This window comes from Plecotus auritus (genome assembly GCF_963455305.1).
Source record: "Plecotus auritus genome assembly, chromosome: 6".
NCBI lineage: Eukaryota > Metazoa > Chordata > Mammalia > Chiroptera > Vespertilionidae > Plecotus > Plecotus auritus.
Genome location: NC_137773.1, coordinates 71,871,113 through 71,887,605, shown reverse-complemented (window position 1 = coordinate 71,887,605; position 16,493 = coordinate 71,871,113). Strand labels below are relative to the sequence as shown.

Below are 16,493 nucleotides of genomic sequence, written 5' to 3'. Positions count from 1 at the left end.
AATTTTCTAGTGGTAAAGTAGTAGTAACAACAGCCTTGGCCCCTGGAGACAAACTGTTTAATCACACTACTTTGGCCCTAGTAGGTATTCAGGGCAGCCTCAATTCACTGGCTAAGATTGTTATGGATGATAGACTTGCCCTGGCCTTCCTCTTTGCAGGCCAAGTTAAAGTCTGTGCCATCGCTAATACATCCTGCTGCATTCTAGATGAAAACTTCAAACCAAGTGGAAAGGTCATTGTTAAAACTTAAAGAGAAAGTCACTCAGCTTTTCAAGATAGGCCCTGATGATTTATGGGATTTGTTCAGCGCATTGGGTCCAGGCCACTATGGGGGCACGGTTGGGATCAATACTGCCAATTGGCCTCCCCCTGCTTCTTGGAATCTTTTGATAATTAAATGCTGTGTGAGAAAAATTGATGGATTAAATCTCAGCTTTTGTTGGTCAGAATAATAGAAGTGGCTTAGGGATTGGTGGTCTCAGAAAAAAAAGTCAATGGTGAAAGTGGCATAGAAATAAGGGATGATATTATTGGGAGACTTTTTTGTAATTTTCATGTTTCTGAATGTTGTACAAGGTGAGCCACTGACAGCCCTTTGTTCTGGATTACTTTTCCAAGGATGTTTGTGTAGTGAATGGCACCGGAAGATACAGTATTTACCTGTGCGTTCTGCCCATTATAAGTCATTCAAGTTTCTAATCTTACTAGAGGTCCGATGCACAAATTCGTGCAAGGGGCTTGTCCCTCACAGCCTCAGCAGCTTTCCTCGGACCTTGCAGGCCTGGCTTCATCCAGAAGGTCGCCCAGAATGACGTCCGGAAGGTCGTTCAGTTGTCCGGTCTAATTAGCATATTACACTTTTATTATTATAGATGGTTTTTCTTCTGCATTTCAACCCACTGCATGTGCAGGTGTTATCTAGTCATCTTTGCATTGATCCATGGGATTGAGGCTTGGGAAACTGGGGCAAAATTTCTGACATTCTGGCTGTCACTATTAATGCTAAACTGTCTTTTTGTCTTTGACTCAGGAGTCTCCTGGGTTCCACCAGTATCTGCATCATATTGAATGGTTTACTTGCTATCTTGTAAACATATTAAAGTCTCACACGCTTCACATTTCTTGATACAAGATTGACAACATAGTGTGAAATGAATCCATATATTTGAAGAAACTATTTTCAGTCTACATATACAAGACATGACTAATATCCAAATTAGATAAATAACTACAAATTAACAAATAAATTTCAAGCCACTGAACAAAAGAATACACAAAGAATAGAAGGAGTTAACTTAAAAGAAGTGGGAACCAGAAACGTATGAAAAGATGCTCAGTATTACATGTTATTAGGGAAAATGCAAGGTAAAACCACAGTGAGAGTCCATTTACATCACAAGACTGGTCAAAACCTAAGAAGTTTTATGAGAACTTAAAGGAAATGGGAATCATTATATATTGCATGTGGGAGTTTAAATTTATAGAACTGCTTTAAAGAGTGTTTTGAAGCCTAATGGGGTCTGGCTTTAGCAGTATTGAGTTTTCTTTCTCCCTCCTTTCTTCCCATTTGCCTCCTTCCCTCCTTGCTAGAGATTGCACTTGTTATTTCAAAGAGAAATAATTGTTCAGGATGTAACAAGTATTCACAGGGGGCTTTACTACACTTATAAAACTTTGATTCCATAGAAAACTTTTTTGGAAAAAAAATTTTTTTGATGGTTAAGTTCCCAGTTTCACCAAAAGAAGTATATTTAACCCATTATATATTTGAAAGATAAGTTGGTTGTACCATTTTAAATTATTTAATTCATTCCTATAAAACTGATCTGTGACAAACTGTGTAATACAATTCAGCTTTTGAGGATAAACCTATACCTACCCCATCACTTCCAAACTAAAAGTGAGGATAGAGAAGATAAAATACCTACTACTGGTACTAGTGACGTGGTAATTCTACCTCTAACATAGGTAAGTTAACTTTCTAGCCAGCACTTCCTAGGTATATTGATACTTCAAGATCAGTTGTTTTAAACATGAAGATGAGAGGTGAATGGGGGCGGGGGTGGGGAGGGCAGTTATGAGAACAAGCTGGATTTGAAGAGTGCACTTGAACTTTTCATGCATTCCCAACTCGTTATTGAGTAACCACTGTATTACTCTGCTTGGGCTGCCATAACACAATTCCACAGATTGGGTATTTACTGCAGAATTTTATTTCCTAACAGCCTAGAGTCTGGAGGTCCAAGATTAAGGTACCAGCAGGGTGGTTCTCTGGTGAGACTTCATTTCCTGGCTTATACCTTGTTGTGTCCTCACATGGCCTCCTCTGTGCTACACCCCTGGTATCTGTTCCTCCTCTTATAAGGACACCCATCCTAACTGGATTAGGGCCTCACTCTTAAGACCTCATTTAACCATAATCATATCCTTAAAAACCCTGTCTCCAAACAGTCACATTGGTGGTAGGGCTTCAATACATAAATATTGAGGGACACAATTCATATGCCTGCCATTGTTGTAAATGCTGGGGACACATTAGTGAACAAGACAAAGATTCTTCCCCTTGTCGGGCTTGTGTTCTAAAGGGAGGTGGCAAATGGGATATTAATTTTAATATGTAAATAAATTACATAATATGTTAGAAAGCAATAAATATTATAGAGAAAAGCAAAAGAGCAGGTGAAAGAGAGGTGGAGTACTAGTACAGATTTGTGGGTAATTGACAATTTTACATAGAGGAGTCAGATTTGGCCCTATTGAGTAGCTGACATTGAGTTAAACCTTGAAGGATATGAGGAAATTAGCAGTGTAGATATCTGCCCTTGTTAGTCCAATGTTTATTCAGTTGAGAACAACAGGCATTATTGAGAAGCTTTGGTGGACTTGATTAAGAGTCAGATAACCTTGGTGCAAGTTCTAGCTTTGTGTGACATGGGGCAAGTCAGCATCTACACTAAATTACATAACCAACACCACGGGGTTAATGAATTCCAGATGCCAGGATATTTCAGCGCGGATCGTCCCTGTGTTAAATGAAAACTGGGAAAACAAATTGCTTCAGTGCTGAATTTGAACTCCTTCAGGAATCATTGATAGCCAAACTTATCAGAGATGGAAAGCCTCTCTCCCCAGACTCAGAGCCTTTCACTGTTCCCTGGCTTTCACTGCACTGTCAATAGGATAGCACTTCCTTTGGTGGGGAAGATCAGAGTGACCTCCTTAATGATATTGATAAATATGTCAGTCAGAGGCATTCCAAAGGGCTTTGCTTCGGAGTCTAGGGATCCATTTCTGCTTTGGATGAGGCAAAGTTGTTGATGGTATTCAGCAACTCCACTGATGTTAAATATCAAATCATGAGTATTTAAGGAGCAGGCCTAGAATTACACTTGACTCAGCAGCTAAGGAAATAATTCTGTCAACCCCTGATTATCCATGTTAATAAAAAATAAAAACATCAATGTTTATAATACAGGAAATCTATAAACTCTTGCCACGGAAAGGGAAAGGTAGCAGAAGATACCCCTTGGTGAAAGGGAAGAAGGAATTCTGAAAGTGAGCAGCAGGGGAGGTCACGAAGCTCTGACTGAAGTTCAGGTAGATTAACCTGGGAGCAGCTAGAGCAGAGAATGAGGGAAAAGAAAAATTTAAGAAATGTATGAATAACTTAAGAAATGGATAAAAAAGGAATGTTTTTCTTTTTCCTTTTTTTTAAAGAAAATAAAATTCCTGCTATTTTCTTGCTCTATAAATAAAGTGCTTCTTCTGTGTCAGACTCTGGGCTGAGCTCTGCAAAATATAACCCAATCCCTGATTTTCCAGGAGATTACCGTCTAGTCAGCGAGAATAACAGGAAAACTAAACCACTCAGTGTGGCAAGGCCATGATGGCATAATGCACGGGGACCTCTGGTAGCCCAGCAGGAAGCCCCTATTCCAGAGCAGGGAGTGAGTGTGCCAGGCGAGGGTGTCCAGAAGCAGCCCAAACCTTCTTGCATGTTGTAAGATGAGGTCCAATTAGCTATGCCTTCACACTGTCATTCAACACATTAATTAAGCAATCTTGGCATGTGACACATTAATTAAGCAATCTTGGCATGTGACACATTAATTAAGCAATCTTGGCATGTGACATTTCTGTTGTGCTGAACTCCAGGAGCGAATAAGATGCATTCCAGCTTTCGAGGATTTAGACTCTGATACAGGGAAACAGATATAAAAAGCTCACTAACGTGTCATTGTGTACCAAGGGGAAGTGACGTGAAGGATGCAGTAGCAGCACAAGTCTCTTCCACTCTGGGCAGTAGTGGTGTAAGGAAAAGTGTCCAGTGTCTGGGAAGACGAGCAGGTGTGCAGTGTGTGGAGTGGAGAATCAGGCTGTTGGACATAGATGAAACACCAAGACTAAGGGGACGGGGTGGGAATGGTTAGTTGGTAGAACCACAAGTAGTTTCCTTTGGCTTCAGTTGATGAGCTGTGAAGAAAAGGGAGAGGGCTGAAGATGGAGAGCAGAAAGCAAGCAAGCAAGGCTTTGTATGGCCTGGACAGGCATTTGGGTTTATTCCACAGCCATATGGACATTTGTTAGTGAGAAATAAGGTAAACATTCTGGGATGAACGTGGGAAAGTTTAAGTCTAGATTTGGAACTATTCTGGCTACAGTGTGGAAGACCAGAGTGGGAAGGGACTGGGAACAGCAGCCACCAGCTAGGAGTGGGCCTCAAATGTTGAGAGGCTGAACCAAGACTGTGTAAGTGAGGGAAAGAGAGACACGTGAGAGGAAAAGTAATTTACAAGACTTGTAACTGCTTTTAGGACAAGGGTCTTTCGGGGGAAAGGAGCCAACATGAGTCCCTATCTTCCAGTTAGTGCGATTTAGTGTAGTAGCCATGCTTTTACACATGGTATAGATCAGTGGTCGGCAAACTGTGGCTTGCGAGCCACATGCGGCTCGCAAGCCGCGGTTTGCCGCTCTGTTGACTAATGAGTTTGCTGACCACTGGTATAGATTATTCAGCAAAATAAGTAACAAATTTTGAGACTTTATGTATAGAGTGCAAGTGCTTCACTAGAGTATAAATTGTTTAATAGATTTTACATTCCTTAAGTACAAGTACCTCATTTCTTAATCACTTTAATCTGTTGTAGTATAATATTGTAGAGATTGATAAAGCATTTACCTAATGGATAAAAAGCAAAGATATATGTAAGTCTTTTGGTTAAAAAAATTACTATAGTGACCTCTCTGGTACCAATATGCATATTAAAACAATATTAGATTACTAATGCTTCAACTTTTCTAGTTTTTACACTCTCCTTCAAAAGAAAGCTAACATTGGTGTCATAGGAACATAAATTAAAGTAATGGTTTGATCTGGATTAAAAAAATAACAACAACAGAACTCATTTCCTTCTAAGGCCTAATTCAACTAATTTTACTAGTAGTCATGGCTTTTTGGATTATTAATTCATTCTGAAAAACAGAGGGCTGTCCTTTATTTCATGTATTATAGTTGTTCAAAGACTGAGGTTTCAGGATGAAGTAAACTTATATGGACAACTCTATAGAGAAGGATTTTATGATAGTGTTTCATTGATAATGCTCAGTTGACAAAGTAATTGATATTTCAGGCCTTTTGGCCTGAAGAGTTTTTGTTCTGAATGTGTGGTTTAGATGCATAACACAAGAAAGGAATTTTTAATGGTACTTGCTTGAAATTAGAATGTGATTGCTTTAAAATACTATAGAGAGTTTTATTGCCTTAAACTATTTTAACTGCCATTCTTTTTTAATGTTCTCTATAACTGCATGCTGTTAAAGGAAAACCTAGTATATAATTCACTTTGGTTAAGAGTTAGGTGAGGACCTATGGGGAACTGAAGGAAAAGAGCTTACTTTTTGACCTAGTGCTCATTATTAGTTCTTTCTGTGCCTTCCCTAAAGCTTGACATGGGTCTTCCCAGTGTGAATTTTTTAGCCTAATTGGATCACCCAGTAAGGCTGGAAGAACTTTCATTTTTTTGAAGCTGAAGGAATTTTGAGAAAAGGCTAGTGGAGTCACTGTGAGTATAAACATAGCTCACACATAGATCCATTTGATGATGTATCTTTCTTGTATTCCTGAAAGCATGCTAGACATAGGAACTGTTTCTGTGAGACCAAAAAGAAGAACAGTACCTGATCTCTCAGGTTTTTGCTCTAAAGGTACATCGGTCAAGATGAAGAGACCTTACCCGGCCATACATGTTCTGGTATGCCTCTGCAATCATCAGCCTCTGAGAGTTGCAGCGTTGAGTCAGAATGCTGATCAGCATGTCTTTGTCACAGCCTGGAAAAGAATCATAATTGCACTTTAGTCAAGTTGCTACTCTGGAGTTAATAAGAATCCATTATCTAAGGATTAAGACCAATGTGCAAGCTTTATCCCTGATGGGTGCTTTAAAGCAGTGAGCAATTTTAACTAAAATGAGAGATCCCAGAGAAACACTTGATGAAGCCACGGTTCTTCCTATCTCTTATTTTGGCACTATTACTACAGATTGTCCATTTTAAAAGATCCAGTGAAAAATTTAGGGAAGTGAAAATATAGTCTTTCTTCAACCACCTCTCCTGCCCCACCCAAAAAGGCTTGCTTACATGGGAACAATATCTTTCTTGTGTTACAGTTGGAGAGATATGACTTATAATGAACATACATTAAGACACAAATACATTAAGACAAAAAGAACCTCCAATAGAGGGAAGAGAAATAGAGAAGGAAATTATACAAGTACAAGGGGTGTGCACCCTCCTGAGAGACGATGTGAAACTCTCATGATTTACAGGGAACATGTTCTCTCCTAACGGAGACTCTGTTTCTGGGCTCTGAAGGCCTCTAGCCCTGGTATACCAGCTCTTTGCACTGACATCACACCCACATGCACAACTAGGTTAGATAAATATAGCTGTAATTATAGTCATAGGAAAGTGATCAAGAAGGCCTTTATATTTTCCTCAGCTCGACTAAAATGTAGATAGGTTTCTTCCTGACTGTAGGCCCTTGATCTCCATTTTCTGAGAGCATTTAATTTGGAAAACGTGCAATTGTAAATTATTTCTTTATCCTTTTGATATGTAAATCTTCTCCCAACCACTTCCCAGTTTTATAGCCCATAAATGCCTTCCTCAAGGACATGGGAGCCATTCCTTTAAAATATAATCATTAAAAACAATAGAGTCACTATTTCCCCATCTCTTGGAAGGTAGAAACCTAACTTCCATAAGTACCAATTAACAAATACCAGTGCCCCAATCACATTGACCAATGCTCCCAAACCCCATTGTCCTCCGGTGCTTTTTCCACAGCTCACCCCAGGCTTAAAAACTCTCCTGTGTTTTGTTTGGAAGGACTTGAGTTCAATCTCTTGACTCAGTTGAAAAAAATCTTGATCCCTACTGCAATAGAATTGAATAAAGTCTTCCTTGTCTGTTTAATTCTTTGTGGTACAAATTTTCTTTGACCAAAGGAGATATTTAACGGAGATGAGAAAAAGAATGAATTGAAAGCCTGGGATGTTAAGTAGATCATCTTTTTGGAAATGAAAGCCATCCTGGATAGCCTCAGGCTCTCGGGAAAGCTGTGGGTCAGGTCCTGACTGCAGATGAGAAACAAAACAAAGAGCAGGGTGTTTTCTGTGGATGAGAGAAAAGGTCTGAAGGCTGAAAAATGGAGGAAGGGAGGCATAGAATCAGCTTTAAAGACTGTACTCTATAATTTGTGGGACAAAAGGCAGCCTGTAGTGAAGAAGCATAGAGCAACATGGTACCATGGGCTAGTCTGGTTAAAGTCCTGGACTCAAAGGACCTTAAGTAGTTCCAGAGGTGTCTGTTAGATATATAATGGGCATCCCAAAGTTAACATATTTTAAAATAATAAATAGAAGAATTTTCAATTCTATCCATTGTTACTTTTACTATCATCCCATATATGTAATTATTATTTTTAAAAAATATATATTTTTATTGATTTCAGAAAGGAAGAGAGAGACAGAGAGGGAAACAGCAATGATGAGAATCATTGATCAGCTGCCTCCTGCACGCCCCCTACTGGGGATCGAGCCTGCAACCCAGGTATGCGCCCTTGACCGGAATCAAACCTGGGACATTTCAGTCCCCAGGCTGATGCTCTATCCATGGAGCCAAAACAGCTAGGACCCATTTATGTAATTATTAATTGTGTTTTTTTGTTGTTCTGTTGAGATTATACACAACCTACATCTCTGAATTACTCTTTATTTTTCAAAGTGTTCATACCAATTATTGCTCATTTATTCTTCCAGAGATATTTCAGGAGAATTTTATTAAAAATTTAATTAAAATAACTTTATATTTTATACTCTGGAATCAATTCAGAAGAGTTGTTTTTCTGTCACTAACAAAATATATCTGCCGAATTATTTGTTTGTTTTTCCTAAAAGATTTAGTAAAGAGTTGTATAATTTTTATAAATGACAATAAACTTACTTTTGTTAAAATTATTTATTTTTGCCTTTCTATGGATATTTATTTTTATTTTGTTTCTTAACACATCATTGCTTAAATAAAGATGTGTTTTTGAATTTTATGTTTAGCATATATTAAGAAAAGTCATTCAACTCACAATTTTTAATAACTTTTTAGTTGATTACTTTGGATTTTGAGAGATATATAAAATATTCTCTGTAAATAATAATGATTTCTTCTTTAGAATCTTATGTTTTTCTCTTTCTTGCCTTATTGCATTAGGACAAGAATTTCTAAATAATTTTTATTTTCAGCAGAAAAGCCTGGCACAATGAACCATAGAAAGTTATAGACTTTTATGATGTAAAGTTGGTTCCTATTATTTGCGGTAGTTTTCTACAATGTCACTATGAGCATCAAATTAGTAAATGCTGAACTGTTGCTCCTGGGAAAAATATTGAGTTAGGTTTCTATGACCTTATGGTCACAGCATTTTTGTTAGCTGAAATTCCAGTTACATTATATATGCTTGTTCATCAATGTCCTTGTAAAACAGCCCAATACGCATCGGAAATCCTCTCTTTCACATACACTCCTCCCATATAAAACGTAGAAGGCATTTTTAAAGAATACCTTAAGGAGGTATTCTGCAGCTTCCTGATCTGCAGGGCTTGCCTCATTGAAGTTTAACAGTTTTTATGCAGTATCATCTTTTGAAAAAAGATGCAAGCCAGCCAGCACTACTTTCAAAAGAAAGCTGAGCATTACCCTTTTTACTATTATCATTATCAGTTATCATCTCATGAATTCACAAATTTATTTGCTTTTCCATAACTTTCTAGCATGCATTTTACTTTAGCATATTCTGGACAGCCTCATGCACAGATCAATAAGTTTTCTCATTTTTTTCTATTATTTCAATAATCAACATAGTGAAAAAGTAGCCTACAGAATGGAAGAAAATATTTGCAAATCATATATCTAATGAGTTAGTATCTAAAATATATATAAAGCTCTCATATAATTCAATAGCAAAAACCAAATAATTAGATTTAAAATAGGCAAAGGACCTGAATAGACATTTTCCCAAAGAAGACACACAAATGGTCAACAAATACATGAAAAGTGCTCAAAATCAATTAGGGAAATGCAAATTGAAAGCACGAGATATCATCTCACACTTGTTAGAATAGCTATTATAAAAAAGATGAGAGATGTGAAAAGGGAATCCTTGTGTACTTTTGGTGGGAATGTAAATTGGCACAGTCACTATGGAAAACAGTATAAAGATTTCTTTAAAATTAAAATGAGAACTACTAAATGATATAGCAATCCTACTTCAGGGTTTTTATCCAAATAAATATAAATCACTACATTGTAGAGATGTTGCACTCCCATGTTCAAGGTAGCAATATTCACATTAGCCAAGATATGAAAATCACTTAGGTATCATAGCTAATAAAGAGGGAAAATGTAAACTGACTGTCACACCATAACAAAATGGCTGCACCCACAGTGGAGGCAGAAATTCTGTAACACAAGATGGCTGCGCCCACAGTGGAGGCCAAGTTCCCATAATGAGCCTTAAGGAGCAATCAGCAGGGACCTGAGGCTGGTTGGCACTGGGCCAGGGAAGGGTACCTGAGGCTGCGTCCCTCACCTGGTGGGGCTTGACAGGGGACCTCAGGCTGTGCCCCCTGCCCTGGCACCAGGTCGGGGGACCTCAGGCCATGCCCCCTGCCCTGGCACCGGGCCAGGGGACCTCAGGCCACACTCCCTGCCCCAGCGCCAGGCTAGTGGACCTCAGGCTGCACCCTCTGGTGGCAGGGCTTGACAGGGGACCTGAGGCCACGCCCCCCGCCCCGGCACTGGGCCGGGGGACCTGAGGCCGCGCCCCTGCCCACAGGGCTTGACGCAGGACCTCAAGGCATGCCCCCCACCACAGCCCAGGGGACCTCAAGTCACGCACCCGCCCTGGCACCAGGCCGGGGGACCTGAGGCTGTGCCCCTGCCCCGCAGGGCTTGACGGGGACCTTAGGCCATGTCCCCTAGCCCAGGCCAGGGTACCTCAAGACACGCCTCCCGGCCCTGGCTAGACGACCTTAGGCCGCGCCCCCCACCCAGAGGGGCTTAATGGGGGTAGGGCCGGCTGGGTCTGGATCTAGCCCAATGGGGGTGGGGCTGGCCAGGTGTGGGTCTTACGTGATTTCAAGGTGCACGTGGGTGGGCGGGGACTTGACTCTGGTTCCTGTGGCGCACCCCAGACTCTGACAGGAGGAAGATTTTCATATACATTTTACTAATTTTCTTTCATCTCTGACACTTCTATTATAGAGAAATTGCAAATAGCAATATTAAAATATTTCCTCTAATTCCCTTTTAATGCGCATGAATTTCAGGCATGGGGTCACTAGTTCAAAAATAGTCAATGGATAAAGAAAATGTGATCTATAATAATAAAAGCGTAATATGCTAATTAGACCAGATATCCTTCCTGAAGACCTTCCGGATGAAGCCAGGGCTGTTGCTGCGAGGACCGGGGCGGCAACTGGGGCTGCTGCCTTAGCCTCGGAGCCCCTTGCATAAATTTTGTGCATCGGGCCTCTAGTATATACATAAGTGTATATACACACACAGTGAGGTATTACGCAGTCATAAAAAATAAGAAAATCCTGCCATTTGCACAACCTGGATGTATCTTGACAGCATTATGCTAAGTGACATGAGTCAGAGTAAGACAAATACTATGTAATATCACTTGTACATAGAATGTAAAAAAGCTGAACATCAGGTGCTGGAGGTGGGGGAAATGGAGGAATGAGTTATGGGGATTTAAGGTACAGGAGGTGACTTTAGTTAACAATACTGTGTTGCATACTTGGGAGTTGCTAAGAGAGTAAATCTAAATGTCTCACCATAACAGCAACAAAAATGGTAATTATGTGAGGTGAAGGATGTGTTAACCTTTACTCTGTTAGTTATTTTGCAATTTATAAGTGTATCAAATCATCACATTGTGCACCTTAAATGGATATGTCATATCTTTTTTGTAATTTATATCCTAATAAAGCTGGACAAAGTACCACAGCTACTGAGAAAGACATTAGGAAGTGTCTTTTATAGCCGCACTTTGCCAGGGCCATTAGAACAGATAAACTTCTAAAGCATTTTGAGCTGTGTGTGTCCTCTGGCTTGCTTGAGTGGACACTGCAATGAAAACCAACACCTCCTCAATGTCTTCAGCCTAAAACACTCACAGACAAAAAAAAAATGACCGTGGTCACAAGGAATCCATATTATGTCTCTAAAATTACAGTGGCAGGAACATTGAAACTGGAGCAAAGAAAATTTTATTCAATGAATAGATTGCTCTGATCTACAGTTTTAAAGCAAAAAGTACTCTCCTGAATAAAAAGTTAATCCATAACTTTTTGTTATCTTATCTCTCTATTTTTTCTAGTGACTGTTATTTTAAAAGGCATGACAGCATTGCAAACTCCTCAATCGACTTTAGAGAACATTTAAAGTCCTTTATTATTTTCCTATGGGGTTCTGCTAGTGAATAAAACACAAAGTGAATCCAGTTCTCATGAAGGTGACCTTGTCTTTAAAGTTAAGAGATTGCTTTCTTATGAAAGGCTGTGCATGTTTTATGCAAGGATTTTCTTTAATGTTGCCAATGTTTATCTTCATGCTCACCACAAGTCTTCTTAGAATAGCTATTGCTTAACGAAAATATATGGATGTTTAACAGCACCATATCATATCCTAAAAATAAATTTTTTTAAAAGACCCCAACAAATTTCCTCCCTTCTCCATATATTCCTTTTCTAAACTTTAATTTCATTCATTGACCATCCATTTATTAATCACCTACACTCCAGACTCAAAGCTCTGGGAGCTCAGGGACCCACGGGAGATAAAAGGGACAAGTACAATGAGATTAGGGTGCCCAGGGTTCGGCGTATCTGGTCGTGTTTAGAGTTCCCAAAGAAGGATTCAAAGAGGAAGACTCATTTGAGGAGATTCTTGAAGGAAGAAAATTTGGATGTAAATTAAACAGGAGAAGAAAACAGCATTCAAGGGCGGGGGATTATTGGGCCAATTTATAGAGATGTGGAAAAGCAGCTTCAGTTTCGGGGATAGCAGGAAGTTTGATTTAGCTGGAAGTGGAAGTAGCAAAAGAAACAGGCTAGAAAGAAAACAAGGGCAAAGAAGGATGTTTTATGCCAGAATGAGGTTTTTGGGGGGCTCGGGATTTCATTTAGTAGTTAGTTGATGAAACATTTAAGGATTTAAGGCAAAAACATGTCACGATCAGATTTGCAATTGAGTGAGACAAAACCTCTTCACCATTATTGCCCTAGTCCACTGGTTGGCAAACTCATTTTCAACAGAGCCAAATATCAACAGTACAACTATTGAAATTTCTTTTGAGAGCCAATTTTTTAAACATAAACTTCTTCTAACGCCACTTCTTCAAAATAGACTCGCCCAGGCCATGGTATTTTGTGGAAGAGCCACACTCAAGGGGCCAAAGAGCCGCATGTGGCTCACGAGCCGCAGTTTGCTGACCACTGCCCTAGTTCAGTGGTCAGCAAACTCATTAGTCAACAGAGCCAAATATCAACAGTACAATGATTGAAATTTCTTGAGAGCCAAATTTTTTAAACTTAAACTATATAGGTAGGTACATTGTTATTAACTTAATTAGGGTACTCCTTCAATCGCACTGTATGTGCAGGTCCGCACGTGGTATTTTGTGGAAGAGCCACACTCAAGGGGCCAAAGAGCCGCATGTGGCTCACGAGCCGCGGTTTTCCAACCACTGCCCTAGTCTATTATTTTTCTTCTTATTCTATTTCTTTGTCCAACTTTAAAAAAATGTTTGTCTTCTGTTAGACATCAGATATTTATACCCATATTACAGTCTTAAAACAAGGTAAAGCAAAAAGTAATTATTATAAAAGATGATAGAAATGATCAGGCTTACCAAATCCTTGGAGTGCCCCCCCTAGCATTTGGGCATCCATGATGGGGTTAAAATTGGGAGCCGGGAAGATGGTTCCTTGCGCCTGGTGGGAAGAGTTGATGAGAAAGAGATTGCAGTAATTTGCACAAAAGATTTTAACATTTTTTCCGATAAATGAAAACAAAAGTACATTAAGTACATTCTACGTGTTTAAATTGCTCTAAGATGCACACATATTTCTATAAGTAGAGCATAAGGAATATAGTCAATAATTTTGTAATAAATACATATGGTACCAGGTGGGTACTGGAAATACCGAAGGGACCCTTTTGTAAATATTAGAATGTCTAGTGATTATGCTATACACCTGACACTAATACAAAATAATATTGAATATAAATTATAATTGAAAAATTTAAAAAAACCTTTGAGAAACAAACAAAAAAAAGTTAATTGTGTGTTACTTGCAGAGAGCAAATTTGGTTGAATTTAAAAAATCTATTCTCTGTTATTTGGTATCTATTATTCATCTAGAAAATGTAGATACATGAACCAGTAATAGGAAAATGTGATAAATAAATATATATCTCTTTCTTTAAAAATGCTCACCTGAGGATATATTTGTAGATTTTTAGAGAGAGGAAGGGAGAGGAGAGAGAGAGAAACATTGAAGTGAAAGAGAAACATCGAATGGTTGCTTCTCACATCCACCCCAACCACCAACAGAATCCGCACCCCGATTTGTGCCCTCACAAGGAATAGACACTGAGACCTTTTGGTGTATGGGATGATGTTCCAACCAACTGAACCACACTGGCCAGGGCAAAGACATATCTTCTTAATAAACAATAAGCATTTTAGGAATTGGATACTATTTCATAGAAACTAAAAAGAGAACTCTATTGGGGGCCTTTATGTTATATATATGAATTAGAGGTGACACTTGCCACCACAGCTTTTTTTTTTTTTTTCTCAATTGGAAAAAATATTTTCCTTTATTTTTTCACTAGAGGTCTGGTGCATGAAAATTCATGCACTGGAGTGGGGGGGTGGTCCCTCAGCCCAGCCTGCCTGCTCCCACAGTCCAGGAGCCCTCAGGGGTGGGAGGCGACCCGGAGATCAGGGGAAGGCGACACCCCATCACACCTCTGCTGCTGCCAAGGCCAGCAGCGCAAGCCTTGGCTGGCCCTGGTTACCTGAGCCTCGGGCGGCCCTGGGCAGCTGGGCTGCCGACATCTGAGGCTTGCCTGCACCTCCGTCTGGCTCTGGACGTCTGGGGGGCTGAGGGACTGGGGAACTCTGGACGCAGGCGCGCAGAGCAGCCGGGCCCACCCGGGGGCGGGCCTGGACTTGCCGCGCACCTGCTGTCTTGGCAGGGCTGAGGGGACTGGATGTCGCCATCTTGTGGCTGTGGGTGCCGCCATCTTTGAGGGCGGGGCAGCAATTAGTATATCTCCTCCTTATTGGCTGTGGGCGCCGCCATCTTTGAGGGCGGGGCAGTCAATTAGCATATCCCCTTCTTATTGGCTGTGGGTGCCACCATCTTAGAGGGTGGGACAGTCAATTAGCATATTCCCCCCTTATTGGCTGTGGGCGCCACCATCTTTACAATGGTGTGAGGGTCAATTAGCATATTCACTCTTTATTGGATAGGATGTGTGTGTACAGTTCAGTAGAGAGGTAGTACTTAAAGGAAAAATATACCTAAAGACTTAGACTTATTTTTTTTTTTTAAATATATTTTATTGATTTTTTTACAGAGAGGAAGGAAGAGGGATAGAGAGTTAGAAACATCGATGGGAGAGAAACATCGATCAGCTGCCTCCTGCACACCCCCTACTGGGGATGTGCCCGCAACCAAGGTACATGCCCTTGACCGGAATCGAACCCGGGACCTTTCAGTCCACAGGCTGACGCTCTATCCACTGAGCCAAACCGGTTTTGGCAAGACTTAGACTTATGATGGCTCTTATGAGAAATTTCTACCTATTTGTCCTTATTTTCCACTATAATTGTGTGTTTGGTTTTTTTTTTTAAATTTAATTTTTTTTTTTTTTACTTGCCACCACAGCTTTTTTTTTATACATCAGGGCCCTGAAATATTGAAGAAAATTGAAATGCTTGAATTTACATTATATGATTCATAAAAATCTAGATGATGTAGTTAGGGTAGAGAATTTTTAGCTGAAGCTTGCAGCTGCAGAGGAAAACATGGAAACCTGACTGACATTTCATGTAAATTCTGTCTCTTGCCAATAATAAAATGGCAGAACATTTAAGTTAGGCTTTCAAACCACACGGTCTGTTATTTCAGACAGAGCCAGCCAGGACTAGGCACCATATGACCACATTCAGCACACGAGACCATCAATCAAAATTTATTAAAGAAGGGGATCTCTCCCCTTGTTTGTTTTCAGCGTGTCCAGAAACATTGGGAAAAATGCCTTTCCACGGCAAACAGCTCTACTGGCCTTGAGAACTCAGGCATTTACTGAGCTCTTCCGCAGCGATAATATCTTAGCTGCAGAGGGAGGTTTCCTGTGCCCATTGCCTAATGGTAGAAAACTAATTAAATAATGAGAGGAAGACTGGACCATGATTTCTGCTCCAAGAAATATGCCAATACCAAGATATTTATGAAAAGGTTTTTGGAGGATTGTTCACTTGAGTTAAAACTAATAATTAAATTCAGGTTGAATTCCATTTGATTAATATTAGTAAACCTGAATCTGTCTATTTGAAGTAGACTAGAAACCATATAATAATTGTGATATGGCCATATTTTCATACTTATAAGTATAACCATGTTAATAAAATATGCTTCTTTTTTAAAAAAATATTTTTTATTGTTGATAGTATTACAGATGTCTCCCATCCCCCCCTTCTTTACCCCTCTCCTCCCACCCCTCCTCACCTCCCCAAGTCTTCACTACTCTTTTGCCCGTGTCCATGGACTTTGCATATAAATATGTAAGTTCTTTGGTTTATGTCTTCTTATCCTCCCAACCCCACATCACCGTATGTCAGTCTATTCCATGC

General features: G+C 39.8%; 1 protein-coding gene across 1 annotated transcript in view; it reads right to left on the bottom strand.

Annotated features, from left to right (window-relative positions):
* The window catches only part of ANXA10 (annexin A10), a gene marked incomplete at both ends in the record, with an annotated part of 117,976 nt that overhangs the window by 37,141 nt on the left and 64,342 nt on the right, over positions 1-16,493 (bottom strand). Inside the window, 2 exons of the mRNA XM_080675404.1 lie at positions 6,235-6,329; positions 13,476-13,557. Of these exons, the coding sequence (XP_080531530.1) occupies positions 6,235-6,329; positions 13,476-13,557 (177 nt within the window). The remainder of the gene's footprint in view (positions 1-6,234; positions 6,330-13,475; positions 13,558-16,493) is intronic.